General features: G+C 46.3%; 1 protein-coding gene across 6 annotated transcripts in view; it reads right to left on the bottom strand.

Moving 5' to 3' along the window:
• Positions 1-10,312: 10,312 nt before the first annotated feature.
• Positions 10,313-26,876, bottom strand: part of LOC308483767 (paired box protein Pax-7) — a 173,213-nt gene continuing 156,649 nt past the window's right edge. For all 6 annotated transcript variants that reach the window (XM_081017975.1, XM_081017979.1, XM_081017976.1 and 3 more), the window contains 2 exons: positions 21,407-21,653; positions 10,313-15,202 (listed from right to left, as the gene is read on the bottom strand). In XM_081017975.1, the coding sequence (XP_080874101.1) occupies positions 15,087-15,202; positions 21,407-21,653 (363 nt within the window). In that variant the 3' untranslated portion in view covers positions 10,313-15,086. The remainder of the gene's footprint in view (positions 15,203-21,406; positions 21,654-26,876) is intronic.

Below are 26,876 nucleotides of genomic sequence, written 5' to 3'. Positions count from 1 at the left end.
GTTCTGCCCGGACACTGCTGCAAGAAGCCAAATTACAGGGAAGCAGGCAGAGGGCCTTCTCGGTAGTGGCACCCGCCCTGTGGAATGCCCTCCCACCAGATGTCAAAGAGAAAAACAACTACCAGACTTTTAGAAGACATCTGAAGGCAGCCCTGTTTAGGGAAATTTTTAATGTTTAATAGATTATTGTATTTTAATATTATGTTGGAAGCTGCCCAGAGTGGCTGGGGAAACCCAGCCAGATGGGCGGGGTATAAATAATAAATTATTATTATTATTATTATTATTATTATTATTATTATTATTGCACTCCTAGAAAGGGCCCCGAAGTAATTTATAGAGAGAACAACCTACAAAAGATGATATACAAAAACCCATCCTTTTAAACGGAACAAATATGAGAGAAGGAATCTCAGGGTTGTGGGTTCGAGCCCTGTGTTGGGCGAAAGATTCCTGCATTGCAGGGGTTGGACTGGATGACCCTCGCTGCCCCTTCCAACTCTATAATTCCATGGTTTGATGATAAGCAACCCAAACCATTTGAGGTTTCCCAATACCTGGGATAATTTATTTAGCGCCATGTGTAATTGCAGTTTTTATAATGGAACCACATGGCCAAAGGCACATGGATTTAGATGAGCTGATGATCAGATGATTGACTGGACCTTGCCTTTTCATGTCCACAACCCTGATGTCCTATATGACATTCACTGTTTACAGTTCCAGTAGCCTCACCTCAAAAAGCATATTGCAGAGTTAGAAACAGTTCGGAATAGGGCAACCCAAAGTGACCAAGGTGATAGAGCAACTCCTTGTATGAAGAAAAATTGCAGTCTTTGGACTTTTTAAAAAATATAAAAATTTCATTTTTAAATTTTAGATTTTTTTTTTACAAACATACAAATCTAATAACTTCACAGTAAAAATATGTATTTGGACTTCCCTCCTCCCCTCTTGCGGTTTCTTGCAATTTTGTTTTTTAATACTACATCTCCTATAATACAGTGGTACCTCGGGTTACATACGCTTCAGGTTACATACGCTTCAGGTTACAGACTCCGCTAACCCAGAAATATTACCTCAGGTTAAGAACTTTGCTTCAGGATGAGAACAGAAATCGTGCTCTGGCAGCGCGGCAGCAGCAGGAGGCCGCATTAGCTAAAGTGGTGCTTCAGGTTAAGAACAGTTTCAGGTTAAGAACGGACCTCCAGAACGAATTTAGTACTTAACCCGAGGTACCACTGTATTCCATTTTTTTTCTTACTCCCTAATTTCCCCTTAACATTGTGCTTAACTGCTTGTTTTACATTAGTCCTGCTAATGAGCTTAATTGTGTACAAAAACTTTTCAAATACTCCATAATTTCCCGCCATTCTTTGATAACATTTCGTTCTTCTTGGTTACTTACTGTTCCAGTAAGTTTTGCCATTTTGGCATAGTCCATTAATTTAGTCTGCCACTCCTCCTTGGTTGGGGCAGAATCTTCTTTTGTGTTTGGGACTTTAGAGTTGAGAGAAAAAGCAGGCATGAGGCGACTCGCTCCACGTGGGGCTGCCCTTGAAGCTGACCCAGAAACTCCAGCGGGTGCAGAATGCTGCAGCGAGGCTCCATACGGGGTTCTTGCTGTGAGATCACGTTCATCCAGTACTTTACCAACTGCACTGGCTCCCGGTGGAGTACAGGTCAGGTTTAAGGTGCTGGTTTTGACCTTTAAATCCCTAGGACCCACGTACCTACGGGACTGCCTCTTCTGGTATGCTCCGCGGAGGACCTTAAGGTCCACAAATGACAACATTTTGGAGGTCCCAGGTCGCAAGGTGGTTAGATTGGTCTCAACTAGGGCCAGGGCCTTTTCAGTACTGGCCCTGACTTGGTGGAACGCTCTGTCACAAGAGACCAGGGCCCTGCGGGACTTGACATCTTTCTGCAGGGCCTGCAAGACAGAGCTGTTCCCTGGCCTTTGGTTTGGACTCAGTCTGACCCTTATGTTTCCCTCCCCTCATGGTCTTGATTTATTGGCTACTTTTAAAATGAGGCTGCATTTTAAATTGCATTTTAATCTGTATTTTAAATTGGTCCCCCCTTATGTTTTTACTATGATTTTATTGGTGTTAGCCCCCCTGAGCCCGGTTAGGACCTTGAGCCGCCCTGATGAATCAGGACAGATAAAACAAACTCTTCCTTCAAGCAGCGCGGTTAAACTGTGGAACTCTCTGCCACAGGAGGTAATGATGGCTTGGATGACTTCAAAAGTGGATTGGACAAATTAATGGAGCAGATGAAAGCTACCAGACCCTGCAAATGTCCCTATTTCCCAGGGACAGTCCCGGATTTACAGAAGGTGTACCAGTTTCTGATTTGATCCCTATTTTCACTGTAGAGGTAATGGAGCTATGTGACCCCCGAGCCAAGGAGATAAGTAACAAGACAACCTTTAGAAGACACCTGAAGGCAGCCCTGTATGGGGAAGTTTTTTAAAAAAATTATTTGAAGTTTTATTATGTTTTAATCCATGTTGGAAGCCACCCAGAGTGGCTGCGGCAACCTAATCAGATTGGTGGGGCACCGACGAAAGAAGAATAGCAGACGAAATTGATGGACTATGCAGAATTAGATAAATAAACAGGAAGAATTCGAAACCAGCGGGACCAGAAATTCTTAGAAAACTGGAGGAAATATATGAATTATTTGAAAAGTAATGGTAATGACCAGATGACGCTAGTAGGATTGCAAGAAGTTTTGTAAGGAAGGACTGCTTGAAATATTGCAAGAAAGACTATGAGAAGAATTGTTAGTTAATGATAATTAAGAGTAATAGAGAAATTAAGAAATGCAGAATAAGTGATAAAGAACGAAAAATCATCAGAGGTGTTGACGGAAGTTTAAAATATTGTATAAGGTAAGAAGTTATGTTATTTGATTGTTGGAAATGATATGTTAAAAAACCCAATAAAAATGTTTGTGTGTGTGTGTGTATATACACACAAACACATAAAGATGGGTGGGGCACAAATAATAAAGTGATGATGATGGAATAGGCTATTCCTATTTTCATTGGAGCAGTGTTGGAGAGCATGAGCTAGTATCCACAATGGCTATGCTCTACATCCAGAAATACTTCTGAATAAGGTAAAAGGTAAAGGACCCCTGGACGGTTAAGTCCAGTCAAAGGCGACTATGGGGTGCAGCGCTCATTTTGCATTCAGGCCAAGGGAGCCAGCGTTTGTCCACAGACAGCTTTCCGGGTCATGTGGCCAGCAGGACTAGACTGCTTCTGGCACAACAGGACACCGTGACGGAAACCAGAGCGCATGGAAACGCTGTTTACCTTCCTGCTGCAGCGGTACCTATTTATCTACTTGCACTGGTGTGCTTTCGAACTGCTAGGTTGGCAGGAGCTGGGACAGAGCAACGGGAGCTCACCCTGTCGTGGGGATTCGAACCACATACCTTCTGATCGGCAAGCCCAAGAAGCTCAGTGGTTTAGGCCACAGCGCCACTTCTGAATAGCAGCTGCTGGAAACCACAGGAGAGTATTTTTGTGGTTGGATCTTGCTTTTGGGTTTCCATTGGGGCATCTGGGTTGCCCACTGTGAGAACAGGATAATGGATTAGATGGGCGACAGGCCTACTCCAGCAAAGGTCTTCTTATGTCTTGGGCAGGCTTGCCTTCCCTTTCAAACCAGTGTCTCTCCTGTGATTATTTAGTGTGGAGCTGGGTAAAGGTAAAGGGACCCCTGACCATTAGGTCCAGTCATGGCTGACTCTGGGGTTGCGATGCTCATCTCACTTTATTGGCCGAGGGAGCCGGCGTACAGCTCCCAGGTCACGTGGCCAGCATGACTAAGCCGCTTGTGGCAAACCAGAGCAGCGCATGGAAACGCCGTTTACCTTCCCGCCACAGCGGTACCTATTTATCTACTTGCACTTTGATGTGCTTTTGAACTGCTAGGTGGGCAGGAGCAGGGACCAAGCAACGGGAGCTCATCCCGTCATGGGGATTCGAACCGCCGACCTTCTGATCAGCAAGTCCTAGGCTCTGTGGTTTAACCTACAGCGCCATCTGTGTCCCATGGACCTGGATAGTTGTGCTCAATCCTACAGGCTGCTCTTTTAACGTTCTTGTTCTGTTCATTTTTTAAAAAAAGGAACAGGCAGCCTGCTATTATTTGATGGCATAGCAAAACAACTCAAATGGTGTCTCTTTCCGTTGGTAAAAATATTATAATTAACCAAGAACTGACCCTTTGATAGCAGTATTCCAGGTTTTGCTGTCTCACCTAGCCTAAATGAGGTGCTTTCTTCCAAGCATAGGATTTTTCTAATCATATCCTCAGCTAATTTTCTCTCCCCACCCCACACACCTCTGCAATGCCCTGCCTTATATTCCTTCTTATTACGCTCAAAATGTCCTTATTTTATGCAGGCCCACAGCCTACGGTAATAGACTGCTTTATGCCGATACGGATAGAAAATTGATCATGGAATGCTTTAATGCTAAAGTATTCCAGGCTGGAATTGGCAGCCCAGAAGCTTCCTCTGAAAATAGTTAAAAATGAAGCTGTCCTATCCTGTGTTAACTAGACACAGGAACTGAGGGAGCTGCCTTCCACTGAGTCAGGCCATTGGCCCATGTAGCTCAGTAGTGTCTGCACAGGCTGGCAGAAGCTCTCCAGGGTTCCAGTCTTTTGCTAGCCAGGTTCCTGGCGATCAAACCTGGGGCCATCTGCATGCAAAGCAGATGCTCCACCAGTGAGGTACCGGCCTCCCCCAAGACAGAATCTTAAATTCATAGAATTGTAGGTTTGGAAGAGGGTCCCAAGGGTCATCTAGACCAACCCCCTGCGATGCAGGAATCACAGGGTGATTTGTGTGCCAAGGTAGGGAACTTGTGGCCATCTGATGCTGCTGGGCTTTGCTTCTCACCGGCCACATGTAGTGGAAATGCGGAAGACAATTGTATTTCGAGGAGGTAGGTGGCATGTCCCTTTCCCTTTAACACCCCCAGTTTGAGGTCTGCTGGATTCTTGTGTTTTGCACACCTGTCGGGAGTTTCTTGGGTTCTTCTGTGTTGCAAGTGCTGGCTGGATGCCTGGCTGCAGGTTGTGGGAGACTCTCAGCCGCTCTGTATTACCGTATTTTTCGCTCTATAGGACGCACTTTTCCCCCTCCAAAAATTAAGGGGAAATGTGTGTGTGTCCTATGGAATGAATGCAGGCTCCTTGGCTTCAGCAATAGCAATGTGAAGCCTCCGAAGCACAGAGGGAGCGTTCCCTCTGTGCTCTGGAGGCTTCGTGTTGCTTTTGCTGAAGCCTGGAGAGGGAGAGGGGTTGGTGCGCACTGACCCCTCTCGCTTTCCAGACTTCAGGGATATCCGCCTGAAGCCTTTGGAGCACAGTGGGAACTCGCGCTGCGCTCCAAAGGCTTCGGGTTCCTTTTGCTGAAGCCGGGAGAGCAAGACTCTCCTAGCTTCAGCAGAGAGGGAGAGCTGCGCAGCGCCCCTTCAGCGAAGCGGGAGGAGAAATGGAAGGGGCTCCGTTTCTCCTGCCTCTTCGCTGATGGGGCGCTGAGCAGAGAGGGGGAGAATTTTTTTTCTTGTTCTCCCCCTCTAAAACAAGGTGCGTCCTATGATTGGGTGCATCATATAGAGTGAAAAATACGGTAATTCCATCTAAGGGTCCTGGGCTAATCATGAGTAATGCCAGGTACACTTGATTACATCAAGGCAGGCTATAAAAGCCATAGGTGGGAGGGGCCCGGTGAGCTTCTACCCAGATCAAAGGATCTGATGCTGGGAGACTGACGGTCGGGGTCTTTCTCCTGCTGCTCCACCTGGGGTTCTGGGCAGCTGAAGGGGAGATTGGGTAGCCCCTGTCAGGTATGTTTTATTTTATGCTTTGCATGCCTGCTGTTTATTTGTTAATAAAACTGTTTTGGTTCCCCTTCCACCTCCTCATTCCCTGTGTCCTGATATCCTTGGAAAGAACTGCTGTATTTGGCAGCACACCACAGCCAATGGTCTGGGAAGCTGAGTCCAGCAACATCTGGAGGGGGATACCTTCGTTTTAATAGGTTTGTTTTTAATATTGTTTTAATTCTATTATAGTTTAATTACCTTTTAACAGAGACGTGTTATATATTTTCAGAATTCTGCATTTTATGCACACCTGAAGTTCTGTGTCCAGTTCCAGGCACAACAATTTAAGGAAGGATATCGTCAAGTTGGAACATGTGCAGAGGAAGGCAACCAAGATGACCAAGGATCTGGAAACCAAGCCTTATGAGGAATGGTTGAGGGAGTTGGGTTTGTTTAGCCTGGGAAAGAGGAGATGACTATCATATCTCCTCTCAAATATCTCGAGGAGGAGGATGGAGCAAGCTTGTTTTCTCCTGCTCTGGCTTCAAGTTACAAGAAAGGAGATTCCAACTAAACATCAGGATGAACTTTCTGAAAGAGCTGTTTTGACAGCAGAGCAGGCTCCCAAAAGAAGTGGTGGACTCTCCTTCCTTGGAGGTTTCTAAGCATCATCTGTCATGGATGAGCTTGAGATTCCTGCATTGCAGGCGTTGGGGTCCAACTCTACAGCTCTATATTATTCAGTCCATGTTGTTTTGATTTGTGTAAGCTGCCTTGAGTCCCAGTCTAGGGGAAATATGGATGTAAATAAATATGTTGTTGATGATGATGATGATGATTATTAAGAGGTTCTCCATCCTTGGTCTAAGAGAGTGTCAGAATACATCATCCCATCCTTCCCTATCCACAAAGAGGAAAAAGAACACAGGAACTTCCTTGGATCAGGTCAGCAATGGACCTATGGTCCTGCCCATGGGAGTCCAGTTACTGACCCCTTTGCTGCTTTGATCTACAGAGGGGCAAATCTATCAGTTACCATACTCTCTATTTGTCATTCTTCCAAGTCTAAAGTTAAGTTCCCCCATACTTCCACATCATTTTTTGTAAATGTCTGTATTTCAGCATGAATTTCTCTTGATATACACTTTCATGTTACACAATTTTGTCTTGTATGCACATTTTTGCAGAGGAATTACCCTTAATATAATGATTTTTTTTGCCTGTTATTTTTCACTAATATATGGATGCATAGAAGATGGTACTCGGCCCAGCATTCAGTTTCCTGAAGTGTGTATTTTTTTTTAAAGGAAAGATCACACTTCTGTTCTTTAAGAATGGTGGACGTTGGTTCTTGAAAGTGTGTAGCAAACTCTCTATTTCAGGTGGAGTGTCAATATGCCACAACTGCCCCTGTGTCCTTTGCACGATTACCAGAAACAGCGGATGGGAGGCTGGGGTGAAATTATGCACCATGAATTGTTGCCAGTTAAGGATGAGCGGATCCATCACATTTGGTTTCCCATTTTTCCAATCTGTTCAGTTCTTCACATCAGTTTGCCGTTTTTTAAAAAGTCGTTCCAGTCTGAATTTCTCCTTATGAACACATTTCTGAATGCAGATTTGCCTGACTTAGATTTCTTTTCAAAGCAAATTTCCCTAATATAGTGCATTTGTGTGTGTGTTTGTGTGTGCCTTTTAAGACGGACTTTACCCCCACAACTTGGCTGCAAAACTCATAAAAGTGTAAATTTCAAAGGAGGACTGTGTTTCAGTTCCCAGATTGCTTCGGGAAGCGAGATTTAGGTAGGCCTGGATGCAAACTGAATCAAATCTCTCCCATATCCCTAGAATGCATGATTTATGCAGCTTGAGGAACCCAGTTTTTCGGGAAGAGGATCTTGGGTCATGCTAGTGCAGAATGTCATTTCGCTCTTCTAGAAGCCATGATTGATGACCTAGTAATTCTCCATCACCCTTGAAAGGGGAATAGATCTGTGAGTAGGGATGAGAATCAGTTGGTTTCCAATTCCAGTTGGTTACTTTGGCACCAGGGTACCCAGAAGTCTGTTCTGCCCACTTCCTACATTTATCAGCAATGATCCGTCATATTTCCCTATGGCAGGGGCCTGTCGGGGCTATGGATCCTATTGTCATGAGCTACAGGGATGGCCACCACCGAGGCAGGGCAGTGGTTCAAACAAGATGTGGTGAGCAGTTTCCTGGTTGGCAAACCTTAGAGGGGTTTCAGGACCTTGGACAGTACTCTAACTTCTCTGGCCAGACATCCAAGTTGTTTCAGCCTGGAGCAAATGGACGGAGTTTTATAGCAGAACTGGGTAGACCCTGACTGGGGAGCCTACTCACTGAGTGGTGTCTCTGGGCCAATTAATAATGGGCGGGTGCCTTCCCCTCACCCTTCACATAAGTTGGGTTTCTGGCTGTGGGTATCACTCCACAGGGTTCTCTTGAGCCCTTGCGGAGTCTGTGGACCAGTCATCAGAGTCTGGTGGCATAGGTGTCTCCTTGGGTGGTGGCTCATGGAACCACATGGACACACCTAGACATGAATCCTTCTCTTCCTCAGAGAGAACTCTGTCGCTGAGGAGTCCTGGTTTGGGGCTGATGCACATGTGAATCCACAGCTTCTCCTGACAGGCCCCAACATATTCCCAGAATAGAGAGTATACTCCTCTATGCAGAGGATGGAGCTACTATCTTATGAAGCTTCAGACTGCAGCCTTTGGGACTTCTTAGTTTAGAGCAGGCTTTCCCAAACTTGGGTCTCCAGCTGTTTTTGGACTACAACTTCCACCATCCCTAGCTAGCAGGACCGGTGGTCAGGAATGATGGGAATTGTAGTCCAAAAACAGCTGGAGACCCAAGTTTGGGAAACCCAAGTTTAGAGACAAACCGAGCAAGAGACGACATGATAGAAGTTCATAAAATTATACACGGCATGGGGAAAGTGGACAGAGAAGAGTTTTCTTCCTTTCTCAACATTAGGATTCACAGACACCCAATGAAGCCGAATGTTTGAGAATTCAGGACAAACAAAAGAAGAAGAAGAAGAGTTTGGATTTGATATCCCGCTTCATCACTAACCGAGGGAGTCTCAAAGTGGCTAACATTCTCCTTTCCCTTCCTCCCCCACAATAAACACTCTGTGAGGTGAGTGGGGCTGAGAGACTTCAGAGAAGTGTGACTGGCCCAAGGTCACCCAGCAGCTGCATGTGGAGGAGCGGAGACGCGAACCCCGTTCCCCAGATTATGAATCTACCGCTCTTAACCACTACACCACACTGGCTGGGAGGACTTCTTCAGGCTGTCAAACCAAGGAGCTCCCACGGGAGGCAGAGATGGCCACCAACTTGGAGGTCTTCAAAAGAAGGTTGGACAAATTCATGAAGAGGGCTATCTATGGTTACTAGTCATGATGGCTATACTCCGCCTTCCCGGTCAAAGGCAGCAATGCTTCTGAACACCAGTTGCTGGAGGTTATAGGAGGCAAGAGCGCTCTTCTGCTCTGATCCTGCTTGGGGCTTCCCATCTGGTTGACCACTGTGAGATCAGCATGCTGGATTCAATGGGCCACTGGCTCTTCTCAGGTTCTTAAGTGGGGCATAGTTGGATGCAACCCACAGTTCAGGGACACATTCTAGCTGGGCAAAGTAGGGAGCACACGGCAGGGTTGGGTAAGGGGGCATGGACTGGGGAGAGGTCCAAGGGCCAGATTGAAAAGGTCTGGAGGGCCACACTTGCCTTGCAGATTTGAACTTCCCTACCCATGATGTGAAAGATTGCCCGGTGAGTGGAATCAAAGGGAGGGGGAAAAGAAGACACCCCAAGCAGCATTGAATTCATTTTCTTTCTTTTTTTTAATGTATAACCGTTACGCCTGAGTTACAGAAGAGAGACACCTACAGGCAGCAGGTAGTTAAAGCAAGTACCAGTTCTGTTTCTCTACTCTACTACTCCATATAGCTGAATAAATTATGAGGTGATTATATTTATATATATATATACACACGCACTCTCTCTCTCTCTCTCTCTCTCTCACACACACACACTCACCATCTCGCCCACACCGACTCACACACGCACATGTACATATGGAGCAAAAATTAGCTATGACTCGAACACAGAAGCAACATATCTGCAATTACTAGGAATAAGGTATGTTCTACAGATAATATTTGTCCAGGTTTTGCGGGGTATGTGGAGTTGGTTAGGGGGCGGGGCGGGTGACAAGTTAGAAACATTAAATACACAAAATCTCTGAGTGGTCAGATATCTATATATATTTTCCCCCAGGGGTGCAGGAGCATTTGGCTGGGTTTGGGGGTGGGGGAAGGTGAGCAGAAAATAAAGAATATGCAAAGATGATGTTAGAATAATACTTGGTAAAGAACGTGTGGGGAGGAGGTGATTTATTCCAGTTTTTTTTGTTTTCTCCCCCCTCCCCCCCCAAATAATCAGTATCCAGCCCTTTGCTTTGCAGGCTGGGCAGGGAAGTTCTGGTGCCAAATTCTCTCCAATGAGAGAACTTTCCCCATACATTTCAGCAAATCCCAGGGTGTTCTGCATCAAATGCACATTGGAACTCTCCATGGCAATGAACAGGAAAGTCTGTGCTTTCAGGAGCATTGATTGTGCATGGGGGGCACATATGGAATCTGGGCAAGGCCACCCAAGCTTGGAAAATCCCCCACCGGAATGATCAGCGAAACATGGAATGTGTCAATGCAGTTGGACTGGTTCTCAGGAGCAGCTTTGGGGAGAGCAATGAGGGGCAGAGGAAGTTCATCACTTCGCGTCCTCACTGCAGGGCTTCAAATATTTTCAGCTGTCAAGGATTTGCTTTGAAAGCTCTCCTGGCTGTCTGCCTCCTCCTCCTCCTTTGCCCTCACTGTCCTTTGCCCTCACTTGCCCACACTGATGCCCCACCTGGTTTGCCGTGGTCCACGGGGCAACCTCGCATACAAACTCCTTTGCTTACAAACATCTGAGGCATGTCAACATATTATATAACATGATCATCAACAACAAATCAACAGGGAGAAAGAGCACCGAAACTCGCTGGTTTGCAGTTAAGTGTCAAAAAAGTCACCGAAAGCAAAAGCTGTTTCCCTGATGTTTGTGAAATGGGATGCTTAATAGGAAAACTGGGTTTTGGTACAGTCCTTATGGGACAAAAATAACTGAATCAGGAGATGTCTGCATTTCAGATTTAAATCTCCATGGTAGTACACTAACTGCGCATGTTCCAGTTGGCCAATGCCATAGCCGGAATCCAAAGGGACTAGTTCTTCACATCGAAGGGCAGGAAGTTTGGGGCTTGTGTGTCCCAAAGAATGTTCCTCTTTCCGTGATGCACATCACTTAACATTCAAAAGCAAAAGGGTTACAAAATCTGTTTGCAGGATGGCTGGGGAGGAAGGTTGCTTAAAAGGTGGGGGAAGTAAAATAAAAATAATTGAGTGCAACTCAGCCCGTCAGTATAGTAAAAGCGACCATTTGGTTCCTCCCCTTCAGTTCACCTTGAATTTTTGTGTTTCTTTTTGGGTGTTGCCTTCCACCTGCCCTTTGCTGGTTTCCTATCCCCAGAATTTTTGCTGCTCATCTAATAAATCAATTAAAACCAACCCCCAATGTATTTTTTCTTCTTCCACCAATGAATTTAAATTTCCTTTCACGAAAAAGAAGATAGAGGCAACTTTCCCTTTCCCCCCACCCCCTAAAGCAAAACTCACCCCAAACCCCAAAAGTTATTGGAATGTATTTTGAAAACATACAATACGCAAAAGGTCCTACACTGTTCTGCCTCCCAAGCCTTTATATATATATGTATATATATATATTTATTTATTTATATTTATATATGTGTATTTTTAAAAACTACCACAGCACTCACTGTGTGTTTAGTAATATAGAGAGAGAGAAGAAAGAGAAATGCCAACTTTCTATAAACAAACACCACGTGACCGAGTTTCCACTTAAGGTACGTAGGTACCACCTCCAAGAACTGAGGAGCTTCTCCTCTTCAACATACTCTTCTAAGCTCTATATTTACAGCAGCGGCTTAGATGGCTGTGCACTTTTGTGGCAAAGGGAAGTGGCAAATAACAATACTATTCACTAGCATCATTCCACAGCATCCAGCATCCCAGATGGACTCGGAGATCCAAGGATCTGCAGGAATAATGGCTGGGGATAAGTCACAGTCTGGTGTGTGTGTGCTGCTTTATTTTATATGTACAATTGCAAAAACCGATGCGGAAATTGGGAGTGAGTGGAAAAGGAGGAAGCAGGGTTTTCCAAGGGTGCTACTTCCTGTTTATGTGGCATTGGTGACTTTTGGTTGAAGTAGAGTTACTATGCATTTTGCATATGTATATGGAATTGGGAGAACTCAATGCTGCCCTTCAGCTACCCCTCCCGCCCCCCCCCCAATATATATATGCAAGAACAATCCGAGATCTAAACATGGTTTCTGTGCAGGGTCAGATTTAGGTTTGATGAGGCCCTAAGCTACTGAAGGTAATGGGGTCCTTTATATGTCCAGCTGTCCTTTTGTTGCTCTTTTTTGTGTTGAATATATGCTATATTTATGGACCTGATAGGTATCTAAAACCATTTGCACATAACAAAATATGTATTTCATCAAAGTAATTTTTTTCCTTTAATTTTTTTGGGGGCCTCCCAAGAGAGTGGGGCCCTAATCTATAGCTTTGTTTAGCTTATACGTAATTCTGGCACCGTTTCTGTGATATGAGCGAATTTGCCTTAGAGTTGTGAACTCTTGAGATGAGAAATTTTGGTAGATGGGCCGGGACTGTGGCTGGAGCTAGAGGTAAATTCCGTATCTTGGAAACTCTTAAAACCATCCAGAGTAGATGGTTTGTTAAGGTGAAAGCAGTAGAGAAGGAAACTGGTCACCCGTGGCTTTAAACAAGGCTGAAAGGAATTTGAGAGATGGAATGACTTTTCTGAACTTAAAACTACCAGCTCTTCCTAATTTCCCACCTTGTATTTTCATTATTCTTCCACTTCCTGGCTTGAAGGTTTGCCTGTCTGACATTGCACTCATGGTTCTCCTAATTTTGGAAAGCAATAATTTTTGGAACCGCTTAAAAACCCACCACATGCCCACTGGTGAATGCTGTTGGATTTAAGGGAGTTTTAGGGGAGTGGGGACTTCGTGGACACACACAATGAAGTGCGACAGACCTTGCAACACCCATGAGGTATTCTGAACATCAGGAGAGTCTAGTCTTGCTATCTGATATGCTTTGAACTCAAAATGCTACAGAGTGAACCAGTGACCTTGGGGTGCAAAGCAAGCTGCTCTGCAATTGAGCTGCAGACACTTCCCAAGAGGAAAGGCTAGCACCGATGCAATGGAATGCTCCCGATTTTGGTAGGCAAAATAGGAAGCTGCCTTAGACCATTGGTCCATCTAGCCCAGTATTGTTGACACTGACTGGCAGTGGCTCTCCAAGGTTTCATGTAGGGGGTTTCTTCCAACCCTATCTGGAGATGCAATTGGGTCTTGAATCTGCTCTACCACTGAAAACCATCCATCCTAATACGGATTGTTGGCTACTACTGCCAGCCAATTGTTTCGACTGTCCTTTTCTCCTGTCCTTGAACTTTCTCATCTCCTCTTTTTCTATCAAATGGAATATACAAGGTCACTGCTGGAATAAGTTCCTCCAGGGGTGTTGTTAGGAGATGACCCAGATGACCTGCTCCCTGCCCCCCCCCACTTTGTAACAAGGCAACTGGGGGCACTACAGAGTACATTGCCCGCAAAATTCTGCCATCTTCACATGCCCAGAGGCACTTCTTTTAGTTTCAATGTGCACATAGGCAGCAGACCTTGCCAACAGGTTGTGGGGGAGGTCAAAGGTCCCAATCCATTTGTGGGCCCAGAAAACCCTGCTGGTACCCCACAGCTCAGAGTGAGCCCTGGCAGACATTGATTCCTGCCTCCCACTCTGAAATCCAGCCCAAATTTGCATCTGCACTAGGGGTAAAGAATGTGGGTCCATACGGACCTTGCTAGGCTTCAGCAACAGTGGAAATGTGCATATGGAAACATTCTGCAAATTAGTGTCGTATGGGCCAGTTCCTGAATCTTTTAAATACCTAGTTTTAATAGAAGCACCTCCCACAGAAGACTTCCATTTGCAAACTGGGTGCCGCTGACTGTATAGCAGTCAAAATCAACCAGAAGGGGGAAGAAAATGAAGAGTTTCCCCCTATCTTCCTTGTCACCATGTGGTGGACTTGTAGATTAATAGATTCATCCAACAGGACCCAATGCAACTTTGAAGCCAGTGTTCAGGGTGTGTGGGATTTTTGACAGCCTAGACAACAAGGGGTCCCTTGTCTTTGTTAATATACTTGGCTCCCTAGATTGCTAGAACGTGGCAATTTTAAAACGCCATAGGCGAACAAAGTTGTGTGGTATTCATCATGCATTTAACCTCCAGCTTCCTCAGATTCTGTCTCAACTTCCTGCAGAATTAGTGGTCCCCAAACTGGAAAAAAAAGTTACAATATACATCAAATCTCCCTCTCCCCAACACATTGAATTGAGATGCACTGTAACCTCACCCCCTTTTGCTATACCTTCTCCATTTTTGGTCCAAATATTTTCCCATTTGGTCCCAAGATCAACACTTAACAATCACCAGGATTCCTCCTTCACAGGCAATGCCGATCATGTACAATAACTAAATGGGGCTGGGGGGCAGACAGACGAAAAGAATCTACCTATCTATCTATATATTTACGAAGAAAACAGGTTCCACAGTGACTTAAGCCCAGAGGCCACATCAATGGAAGGTCCATAACTGTTGGTTGTTTACGGCGTTGGCTAGGAGGGCTTGAACATCAGGGGGGAAATAAACATCGGATCACACTCATAGTCTCTGGCCTTTGAAGGGGTCAAAGTCACCATAGGCGAGCGCTTTCTTAACAGGTCTGCACAGTAAGAATTTGGATTAGTGGAAGGTTCTCCCTTCCTTCCTCAGTTCTCTTTGTCCTTCAGGAGCAGGCAAGATTTGGAAGGTTCACTGCTTAAGGTCCCAGAAGTAGAAGGGCGTTGACAGAGCTGGGTCCTTGGAAGGCTGGTGGCAGAAGTGGGATTTTTTCCTTCCATTTTTCATTTGTGTCTCATTGGTGGTCGACTATCAATGTAGGCGATGTCGTGTGGCTGCATCCATCAGTAAGCTTGGCCTGTTTCAACTGGTAGGAGACCCAGCACAGCCGAATGTTCCCCAAGCTTCATTCTACGCTGTGTGGACAGGCTCACGTTCTTGGTCAGATAGTCAACTGCGGCTGGGGAAAGGAAGAGGAGGAGTAAACAACAGAGGAAGAGGTAAAGTGCGAATAATGCTATAGAAGAAGCGTTTACAGTTCTACAAAGACACACCCTAGATAAAGATGGGAGAGGCCAGTCAGCCCATGTTTGTCTCATCACCCACCATGGGGCTTGGCAGCTGCAGTTTTTAAAACATGGTATTCATCTGCCATGCCTCTCTCTGATGCATTTTGCATTACAGTGGTACCTCGGGTTACATACACTTCAGGTTACAGATGCTTCAGGTTACAGACTCCGCTAACCCAGAAATAGTACCTCGGGTTAAGAACTTTGTTTCAGGATGAGAACAGAAATCGTGCGGCAGCAGCAGGAGGCCCCATTAGCTAAAGTGGTGCTTCAGGTTAAGAACAGTTTCAGGTTAAGAACGGACCTCTGGAACAAATTAAGTACTTAACCCAAGGTACCACTGTATTTTATTATAATATTGTGTTCTTAGCTATTAGAAGCCACCCTGAGAAATGCCTATGTATTGGAAAAGTGGGATAGAAATTCTTGCCTCAACACCATACCCCACAACTTCTGAAATCCTATTATTACTATTATTATTATTATTATTATTATTATTATTATTATTATTATTTAAATTTGTACACTGCCCTTCATCCGGAGATCCGATGGTGGTTCATGACAGAAAAATACAAAATGAGAATACAAATACATAATGAAAAACAAACAAACTCAAACCAATAACCCCACCTCCCACGAACAAGTTTAAAAAGCCATGGCTTCTGATTTTTCACTTGGCATCCATCCACACACTTATAAGCCCCCCTTGGCTGCCCCAAAGTGTCGTTTTTTTCCATTGTTAAGTCATCTTGCTTTCAAAAGTCAAAACACATGGACTCTATTAATATAGAGACCTAGAAACTTTTTTTTTTGAAAAAAAGAAAGAAAGCCAGAATCCGTCCAGCATGCGGAATCCTGTGCCCTCATCCTGCACTTGAAAATTTGGGTGCCACGGCACGAGCCCGTCCTGAGACCTCGAGTTAGTTTGCGGGAGAAGGATAAAAATAAAAGCTCAATACATTTCTTGGCTGCAAACGGAATTGTGTGACGTGCTTTTGACTTGGCTGAAAGACCCAAAATCCACCATTCTCTGAAGACTGGCAAGTGAAAGTATATATATATATATATATATATATATATATGAGTAAGTAACTGACACTCCTGATTAGCAGTGCTTCAGTCAAACTCTGTGCCCACCCCCCTCATTCTAATGTCACAAATTAGATTAATACAAGCCTGGCAAAGAAGGCACCATTGGTGCCAACGGGTAAACAAATTTCAGCCATCAGCATCCTGTCAGCATCTTGCCCCAAAGGGGGGTCCCTTCCAGGCGAAAATTCTTATTAGACTTGTCACATCCATTAGGAATCCTTTCACGCTTCTGCGTTCCATCAGCGGTTTCATTAGCGCAGCCTCGGCCTCTGGGAATGGCTGGGACTGCTCTGTTCTGGCTCTCCTCCATTCACCTCTTTCTCCGCCCCCCATCTCCCCCCACCCTGCCCCTCGCACACCTCCGCCGACACCATCCGGGATGGAGCAGGCGAGTTTCTCACTGCTTGTCTCCACAAGATCTCAGCTTGGCTTCCCCACGAGAGGCCTGGACGGACCCGTAACATTGGCGGCAGAGCTTCCCAGTACCAGTTGTTGGAAACTGCCATGGGGGGAAAGACAGTGCTTCTGTGCTGGGGGGTCCTGCTTGCAGAATTCCCCTCGGGGCACCTGGTTGGCCACTGGGGAAACAGGATGTTGGGGGGTAGATGGAACTCCCTTTGGCCTGATCCATAGATGCTTCTGAATACCAGTTCTGCGGGAGCCACAGGATGGGAGAGTTCTCCTTGCGCCTGTGCCCTGCGTGTTGGATTCCTACAGGGATCAGGCTGGTCACTGTGAGGACAGGATAGCAGACTAGATTGGCATTGGCCTGAATCAGCGGTCTCTCCTTCAGGGATTCTTGAGCTGTGATTCCTGCATTGCAGCGGGTTGGGCTCCCTCCCAACTTTACAGTTCTGTGACTCTACTAATTTGTGAGGTTCTACACCTGGGACTACACAGGGACGCGGGTGGCACTGTGGGTTAAACCACAGAGCCTAGGACTTGCCGATCAGAAGGTCGGCGGTTTGAATCCCCGCGATGGGGTGAGCTCCCATTGCTCGGTCCCAGCTCCTGCCAACCTAGCAGTTCGAAAGCACGTCAAAGTGCAAGTAGATAAATAGGAACTGCTCCGGCGGGAAGGTAAACGGCGTTTCCATGCGCTGCTCTGGTTCACCAGAAGCGGCTTAGTCATTCTGGCCACATGACCCGGAAGCTGTACGCCGGCTCCCTCGGCCAATAAAACGAGATGAGCGCCACAACCCTAGAGTCAGCCACGACTGGACCTAATGGTCAGGGGTCCCTTTAACTTACACCTGGCAAAGAAAATTGGGTCCTGGGGCTCTGTCGGGCCTCTAAATTAAGCCCCAGTGAGCTGTGTGTGTTTGTGTGTATATATATATTTATATATAATGTGTGTATATATATGTATATGTATATGTGTGTGTATATATATATATATATATATATATATGTATGTGTGTGTGTGTATACACACACACACACACATATATTCAACAGGTGGTTCTCCTTCTGTGGGGGTTTTTGGGGGGGAGGGGGAGGGGAAGCTTAGATTTGGGGACTCCAGTAGAAAACGGAGGCCAAACAGGATCGACTGGGGAAATTCATTCTCCGTGGGGATTAATGCATTCCAAAGCGTGGTCAGGCATTTGGTTAGCCTGATCTAGGCATCACTTAGCAATCAGAACAGCAGTGGCTTTATTAAAGGGGAAAGGTGTTTGGGCTGCTGGGGGGAGGGGGAGGTAAGCATTTCCACACCCCTTGCCCTCTCCCTTCTGAGAATTCCCCCTCTCTTGAGGCTCCTGCCAAGGCAAGAGGTTGCAGAACAGCAAAAACTTAACAGTCAGTAGGGGAATACCTTTGCCTGTGTTGGTAATGTCCAATCTCTGCGCCAAGGCAAGGCAGCAGATGTCGTGAGATGTTTTTCCCCCCTGAGGGAGGGGGATCGCCATGCGAAATGTAGAAACTGGAAGCTCATGGGAGCCCAAAACAGCATACTGAGGAGGTGCCTGTTGCATCTCTGCATGAGTCTGGTCTCCCCACCTTCCTGCATCACTGACCTGCTGTGAGTGGAGCCTTAGATTTCCCTTGCTGTATGAAGAATCCACTCTTAGAAGATGATACCCGCTATGTCTCTGGATGATACACAGATCTCTGCCTGCCTCCTTTCAACCAACCAACTTGTGACCTTCTAAGATGTCACTGGGCCAACTTCCACCAACAACCCTCAGTGTTGGTCATGCTGATGGTAGCTGGAGCCCAGCCTCACCCAGAAGTCCATAGCTTCCCCATCCCTGAACCAGACCATTATTTGCCATTACCAGCCCCAGCTACCTCCATCATAACTCTTGACTTTTAATGAAGGGATTGGGAACTTGTGGCCTCCCAAATGTTGTTCGACTGCAACTCCCATAATCCCTGACCACTGGCAATGCTAGCTGGGACTGTTGGGAGTCAGAGTCTTAAAGCAACTAGAGGGTCGCAGTTTTCCCATCTCTGAACTAGGCCATTGCTTGCCGTCACTGCCCCTAGCTACCCGAATCACGACTCTTAATGCAGGGAACTTGTGCTTCTGCAGATGTTACTGGGTTCCAACTCACATCATCATTCCTGCTCAGGGGTCTTGATACCTGCCAGGGCTGGAGGCCATCATATCAGTGCCGTATTAAACCCTGTGAGGGCCCCATGGCTGTCAAAATCTTGGGGAGGGGCGCAGAATCTCATGCACACGCTATAGTGTGATAACATTGAACTATGAAAGCTTCACTGCAATTTTCTTACAAGATCAAATCAATATTATTTTGATCTGTTGTCGCAGGGCCCTACTCTGCCAATTTGGTAATTCAGAACTGCACCATACTGTCTACGCCCCTGTCCAATACACTCTAGAAAATCAGACCCTCCAAATGCCCCTGTTTGCCAGGGACAGTCCTGAATTTACAGAAGCCGTCCCGGTTCCTGATTTGACCCAAGAATGTCCCTCTTTTCCTTAGGACGTTCCTATTTTCATCAGAGAAATGTTGGAGGGTATGGAGTTATGCGACCACCAAGCCAAGGAGATACTTAACTATACAACCTTTAGAAGACATCTGAAGGCAGTTCCTGTACAGTGGTACCTCGGGTTACAGACGCTTCAGGTTACAGACTCTGCTAACCCAGAAATAGTACCTTGGGTTAAGAACTTTGCTTCAGGATGAGAACAGAAATTGCGCAGCGGCAGCACAGCGGCAGCGGAGGCCCCATTAGCTAAAGTGGTCCTTTAGGTAAAGAAAAGTTTCAGGTTAAGAACGGACCTCCGGAACAAATTAAGTTCTTAACCCGAGGTACCACTGTATAGTGGTTTTTTAAAATGTTAATGTTTTATTATGTTTTTATATATGCTGGAAGCTGCCCAGACTGGCTGGGGCAACCCAGTCAGATGGGTGGGATATAAAGAGAATAATAATAATAATAATCCCTATTTTCATCAGAGAAATATTGGAGGGTATGGAAAATCAGCAATCTGCATCATAATTGCCCCTTAATTCTGGGAAAGACAAAAAGGATGCCTTGATCATTTATCAGTAAGGTTTTTTGGGGGTGGGGAAAAAAGGGGTATTAAGAGGAAATGCACTCCTCCCCCTTCTCCTTCACCCCCCTCCCACTGCACCCTCTCTGCCCTTGCATTTCCTTATTTTTCACATTGCTCCTGCTCCCCCCCTGCCCTCGCACACACATGGGGTGTGACTAACACCTGGCCCGGGGGCATCTTTATTGGAAATACATGGTATTGGAATTTGTTTAAGATTTTTATCAATAGCACGTGTGGCTGGCCTTTGCATCCAGAAGCGAGAGGAAGGTCACGGGGTCGCAGATCAAGCGCCGTCCCCCCCACCCCACCTTCCCGCAAGAGGGAAAGAGCAGGGAGCAAGGGGGGTGGGGAAGTCAACAGCCATTCATGCCCCTCTCTCTGCAGTTTACAGAAGGTTCTCATTTGGCCGTAGAAGTCGAAACACATTACATGGAGCAAGGGCAAAGGGGGGGGCGGTTGTCACGGCCGCTTGGGGAGGGAGGTCACTCTGCAATGAGCCCTGGGCGAAAAGGGGAGGAGAGGGAGGAGAGCCCCCCCCCCACTTCAAGGGTTTCAATGGGTCACAAACTTATCCCTGGCTTCGAAGGGTAGCAGGTGAACTGTCTGGCTGAGAGCCTCTCGGGAGGGAGGGGGGGCATTGTGTGTGACCCCGGAGGACCAAGAGGTGAGCTGACCCTCCCACCTCCACGGAGATGACCAAAAGCCCTTGCCCCAGGGACCTTGCCACTTGCTCCCAGAGCTCCCAGACCCCCTTTTGGGAGTCCCAAAATGGCCCGGGCAACATCGAGAAAAGCTAAAGAGGTTTAACACACTGCAGACCCACTGAAATAAATGAACCAAAGTTAGACATTGCATTCAACTTAATGGGGTCTACACTGAGTAGGTCTAGCACTGGATGCAACCCATATATAACTGCCCTGAGACCTGCGGGTATAGGGCAGCACAGGATGAGAACAGAAATCGTGCGGCAGCAGCGGGAGGCCCCATTAGCTAAAGTGGTACCTCAGGTTAAGAACAGTTTCAGGTTAAGAACGGACCTCCAGAACGAATTAAGTTCTTAACCCGAGGTACCACTGTATATCAATTGAAATAATAATAATAATAATAATAATAATAATAATAATAATAATGGTGTACTTATTTATGCATTGCATTTATGTTGGTCCATGGAGCGAAGAATGCCAACTTTGACTGGCATCCATTAATTTAGCAAATGTCTACACAGTTTTCTGTAAAATTTATCCTGATGTGGTTCTCTGTGTGGGTCCCTGCTTAGAATCATAGAATTGTAGAGTTGGAAGGGACTCTAAGGGTCATCTAGTCCAACCCTCTGCAACACAGGAACCACAACTTCCCACCCACCTCCAGAGATGCAGAGGAGGTTACCTGTTGCCCTCCTGCATGAGTTTCTGCAACAATCACACCTCACCCCACCAACAGGCATGGTCTTAACCCTCCGGTAGCAGATACTTACTTTGTCCGTACTGTCCATACTGGTAGCTGGCCACCGGGTCCACACTATAGCCGGTGGTGGTGTAGGTTGGGGGGCAGTAGGACTGCGAGGTGGGGAGGCTGTCAACAGACTTGATGGAGTCACTCCTCTGACTGCAGCTGGCCGAGATGGAGTTGGCGGTGTCCAAACTGCCGTGGAGGGGCGAGATGGAGAAGTCAGCCTGGGGCTGCGGGGGGACCCCGCTGGGGTTGCTCAGGATGCTCATGACCTGTGGGGGGGGGGGGTTGCAAGATGAGACCCAAGTCAATGGGGAACAATGGCACCAGGCATATGATGCATGGAGAGAGAAAGCAGCAGCGAGCCAGAGGTTTAAAGAGAACTGAGTGCTTGGGAGGAACAGAATGCAAGAATGCCAGAATTTAGATCAGGCCAGAGGTCCATCTGGTTCAGTGTCCTCTTCTGTACCAATGGCCAACCACATGCCTAGGGAAAGAAGGTAAGCAGGATTCGAGAACAACGGTACTCATCTCATTAGTTTTTAAACTCAAGTTTAAGAGTATTGCTGGATCAGGCCAACGAACCAAAAATAAACCCCTGTGTTGCAATAAGAACCAATCGCGACAATACAAACACAACATGTAGGCTAAACGTTAGTAGAGACTATATAATATAACATAATAAGAATTTATTATTTGTACCCAGCCCATCTGGCTGGGTCTCCCCAGCCACTCTGGGCGGCTTCCAACAAAGATTAAAAATACATTAAAATGTCACACATTAAAAACTTCTATGATCACTGTTCTATTATACAGTATATTCTCTACTAACTATTAGCCTACGTGTTGTGTTTGGATCAGGCCAACAGCCTGTCCAAACATAAAACACCAAACTTTAAAACTTCCCAGTACAGGGCTGCCTTCAGAAGTCTTCTAAAAGTTGGGTAGTTCTTTATTTCCTTGACATCTGATGGGAGGGTGTTCCACAGGGTGGGCGTCACTGTTGAGAAGTCCCTCTACCTAGTTCCCTGTTATCTTCACTTCTCGCAGGTAGGGAATTGCCAGAAGGCCCTCGGAGCTGGACCTCAGCGTCCGGGCTGAACAATGGGGGTGGAGATGCTCCTTAGGTATACTGGGCAAAGCCGTTTAGGGCTTTAAAGGTCAGCACTGACACTTTGAATTGTGCTTGGAAACATACTGGGAGCCAGTGTAGATACTTTAGGACTGGTGTTATATGGTTGCAGCGGCTCCCCGTCACCAGTCTAGGTGCTGCATTCTGGATTCCAGGTCACCTTCAAAGCTAGCCTCACATAGAACGCATTGCAGCAGTCCAAGAGGGAGATAACCAGAGCATGTACCTCTCTGGTGAGACAGTGCACAGGCAGGTAGGGTCTCAGCCTGAATACCAGATGGAGCTGGTAGTATAGTATCATCTTCCAATTTTAGTTATCGTTCGGCCTAATCTACTCTTAAGAATGGAAGACTTTAAGAATAGCCCTAGCTAGTCCAGCATCATGTTTACAGTACGTTTCCGAGCACAATTCAAAGCGTCAGTGCTGACCTTTAAAGCCCTAAATGGCCTCGGTCCAGTATATCTGAAGGAGCGTCTCCACCCCCATTGTTCTGCCCGGACACTGAGGTCCAGCTCCGAGGGCCTTCTGGCGGTTCCCTCATTTCGAGAAGCCAAGTTACAGGGAACCAAGCAGAGGGCCTTTTTGGTAGTGGCACCCGCCCAGTGGAACGTCCTCCCACCAGATGTCAAAGAGAAAAACAACTACCAGACTTTTAGAAGACATCTGAAGGCAGCCCTGTTTAGGGAAGGTTTTAATGTTTAACAGACTACTGTATTTTAATACTTTGCTGGAAGCTGCCCAGAGTGGCTGGGGAAACCCAGCCAGATGGGCGGGGTATAAATGATGATGATGATGTTCTGACGGTGGCCAACCTGATACCACCAATCGGAAACCAACAGCACTCTCATAGGAACCTAAGAAGATCTTTTGGATCATGCCAGTGTCCCAACTAGTCCAGCTTCCTGTTCTCACAGATTCCCCAGCGGGAAACCAGCAAGCACAAGAGCAACACTCCTCTCGTGTGTTTTCCAGCAATTGGAATTTGGAGGCAGGCTGTTCCTGGAGGATCCATCTATTTCTTGTGACTAATTTCTACTACCAGTAGACTTAAGAGCATAACAGAAGCCTGGCTGCTGGATGAGCCCAAAGATTTAGCTCAGCATCCTGCTCTCTCACAGTGGCCACCCAGAGGCCCCAATGGGAAGCTGGCCACACTTGTGATTCCCAGAAAAGCCACTTCCTCCTCCTACTCTAACACAAACCTCTTTTCTGAATCTCGGACCAGTCCCTCTGCTTTCCTGGCAATGCTCTGACCACAGGAAGCATCAGCTGCTCCCATCCTTGCTTTTTGGCAAAGTGCCGAAGTGCCGGCAGTCCCCTCTGCGCCACTCCAAAGCCTTTTCCTTTTTTTTATAAAGAAAAAGTGAGGGCGGGAAGGGGGGGAAAGTCTGAAAATGTAGCATAATCTTATTGACCTCAATTAATGCACCAAATTGAAAATGTTTGGAGCCCGGCAAGAGGTGGAAGAAAGCTTTTTATCCCTCGCTAACCTCCTGTTGGGAGGACTTTATTCTTTCCGAATGACACGCTGCTGTTTCGGGAGAGGCGATTCCTCGCCCGGCAAACAGTCCGATGGCTCCCCTTGCCCCAACGTCTGCCAGATATAAGCTTGAGATGCTGGCTGCTGAGCCTGGGACCTTCTGCATTCAAAGTGGATGCTCTGCCATTGAGTTGGGGCCCTTCCCTTGCGATATAGGAAGCTGCCATCTAACTTGGTGTTTCTTCAGACAAGAGACACTCCAAACCCTTCACGGAAATGTTGGGGATTGAACCTGGGACCTCAGCACTCCAGCACCAAGCTATGGTTCGTTCCCCCCAAATTAAGTAGGATCCTAGTCCTCATGGTTCTGAAAGACTCATTTAAACAGGGAACTGCCTTACAGAGAGTCAGCTATCAGCCCAACTAGCTCACTAGAGTGTACGCCAGGGTTTCCCAAACTCATTTTGGGACTACAATTCCCATCATCCCTGACCACTGGTCCTGCTAGCAAGGGATGATGGGAGTTGTAGTCCAACAACAGCTGGAGACCCAAGTCTGGGAAACCCTGGACTACCCTGACTAGCTGTGGCTTTCTAGGGTGTCAGGCAGGTGGGACTGGGAAAGGGTCCCTTTCTGAAACCCCAGTGACATCTTGCTGGTCAGTGTGGGCCAGAGATGGGGAAGCTGACTTCTGCCTTCAGATGTTGTTGGGCTACAGTTCTCATCAGCCCCGGACAAGCATGGTCAATGGTCAGAGATGATGAGACTTGACTGATCTAGATGGGCCAATGGCTTGATTCAGCGTATCTATTTGTTTTTATTTACCCTGCTTATCCCCTGCCCTTTCTCCTCCAAGGAGCTCAAAGTGGGGCACCTGGTTCTAATTCTGCCCCAGTTTATCCTCACAACAACCATGAAAAGTAGGTTAGAATTGTAGAGTCAGAAGGGGCCACAAGGGTCATTTGGTCCAATCCCCTGCAATGCAGGAAGCGTTTTTCCCAATGTGGGGCACAAGTCTCATGCTCTGTGGACTGAAAATGAGTGACTATGGCCTGGGGTTGCCCAGTGAGCTTTATGGCTTCATGTTTTTTTCATCGGTATTTGAATAGGTTTGTGTTTTCATCTTGTTTCAATTCTATTACGGTTCAATTGATTTTTAATGATTATACATATATATATATTAGCTTTTTCGTATTTTATCTGTCTTGTTTTAACTTGTATAAGACGCCTCGTGTCCCACTCCGGGGGAAAAGGCATGATATAAATAAATATAAAGGATTTGTCCTTTTCGTGTTGTTGAACAATGAGCACCATAATGCTATTTTTATCTTCCTGATGTATTTAAACTTTTGTATTACGTGGTTTTTTTTTAATAATTCCTTTGAAACATTTCCTGTAGTAAGCAATGGATAAATGCAAGAATCAACCAATAATCAATTCTTATTTCTGAGTCAGGATTTGAACTCTGGTCTCTCCCAGGTCTTAGTCCAATACTCTAACCACACTGGCATCTCCCTGAGTGTGGACACTCTGAGCTAGTGACCCTTACACCACAGATATTCCAACTAGTGAAGCTCTTCCACGTCCGTCCCATTTTATTAAAAAAACAACAACCCCAAAACTTGCAGATCCAAACTCTAGAGGAAAGGATTATTATTACTATTTCCCTCTATCATGCTTTTCCTGCAATTGACCTTGCTTTCTCCTAATTTATTATGTCTTGGAGCGTTTACCATCACTAACAAGAAATCAATAGCCTCTCCGTATCTGAAAGGGTTTTTTCTATATATATAAATAAAATATATTACTATCAGGAAGGAAATCTGTCATGTCAATCAGGGTGATTGGCATCCTTCCTGTCCCCGCCACCCAGCTCTCCTGCTTCTTATCAATTGCTCCCTCCAAAATCCCCTCTAGGCGTTCAATCAGACGCCGGCTCGAAGTGAAGTTTCCGATCAAAGAGGCTCTGGACGTGGCAGCAAACCGGATGGGGAGAACCACACAAATTCCTTTGGGAAGCTTAACTGCAGAGGGTGAAGGCAAGGCTCACCCCATTCCCCGATGCTCAGAGCACCCAGCATTCCAAGGTAGACTGCTTCTGAGCATGGAGGTACCACCTGCTACTCATGTATGGTAAGAACATAAAACATAAGCAAAACCTCTTGGATCAAGCTCCTCGCTCCCAGAGTAGCTGGCCAGATCCCCTAATGGAAACCCTGCAAGCAGGACCTGGGCAGTGTTAGAAACTGAGATATGAAAGCTAGGAGCTGAATGGCACCTTAAACCTAGGTTATGTTGTGAATAACAAGAACATAAAGCTGAAAATGAATGAACTGCAGCTAAAATATTACAGTGGTACCTCAGGTTACATACGCTTCAGGTTACATACGCTTCAGGTTACAGACTCCGCTAACCCAGAAATAGTGCTTCAGGTTAAGAACTTTGCTTCAGGATGAGAACAGAAATCGTGCTCCGGCGGCGCAGTGGCAGCAGGAGGCCCCATTAGCTAAAGTGGTGCTTCAGGTTAAGAACAGTTTCAGGTTAAGTACGGACCTCCGGAACGAATTAAGTACTTAACCCGAGGTACCACTGTATGTTCATTTTTCACATGGTCTAGTCCCTCCCCTCCCCAACTCCTTAATATTCTTAAGAGGGTCTGTCTGTCTATCTACTTTTATGTGTCCTGAATCTTCCAATCTCCTGAGACTCCAACTCCCATTGTCCCATGCTGGCTGCTGGAGTCCCTACACCCTCACACAGGTTCATGGAAGAGGCCTTTGCTACAGATACTGATTAAGGTATGGAGAACCTCTGACTCTCCACATGTTTCTGGACTACAACTCTCACTATCCCAGGCCATTGGGCCATGCTTGCTGGGGCTG

This window comes from Podarcis pityusensis (genome assembly GCF_964106645.2).
Source record: "Podarcis pityusensis genome assembly, chromosome: 8".
Classification (NCBI taxonomy): domain Eukaryota; kingdom Metazoa; phylum Chordata; class Lepidosauria; order Squamata; family Lacertidae; genus Podarcis; species Podarcis pityusensis.
Note: the sequence above shows the minus strand (reverse complement) of the source record. Positions and strands in the feature narration are given on the sequence as shown.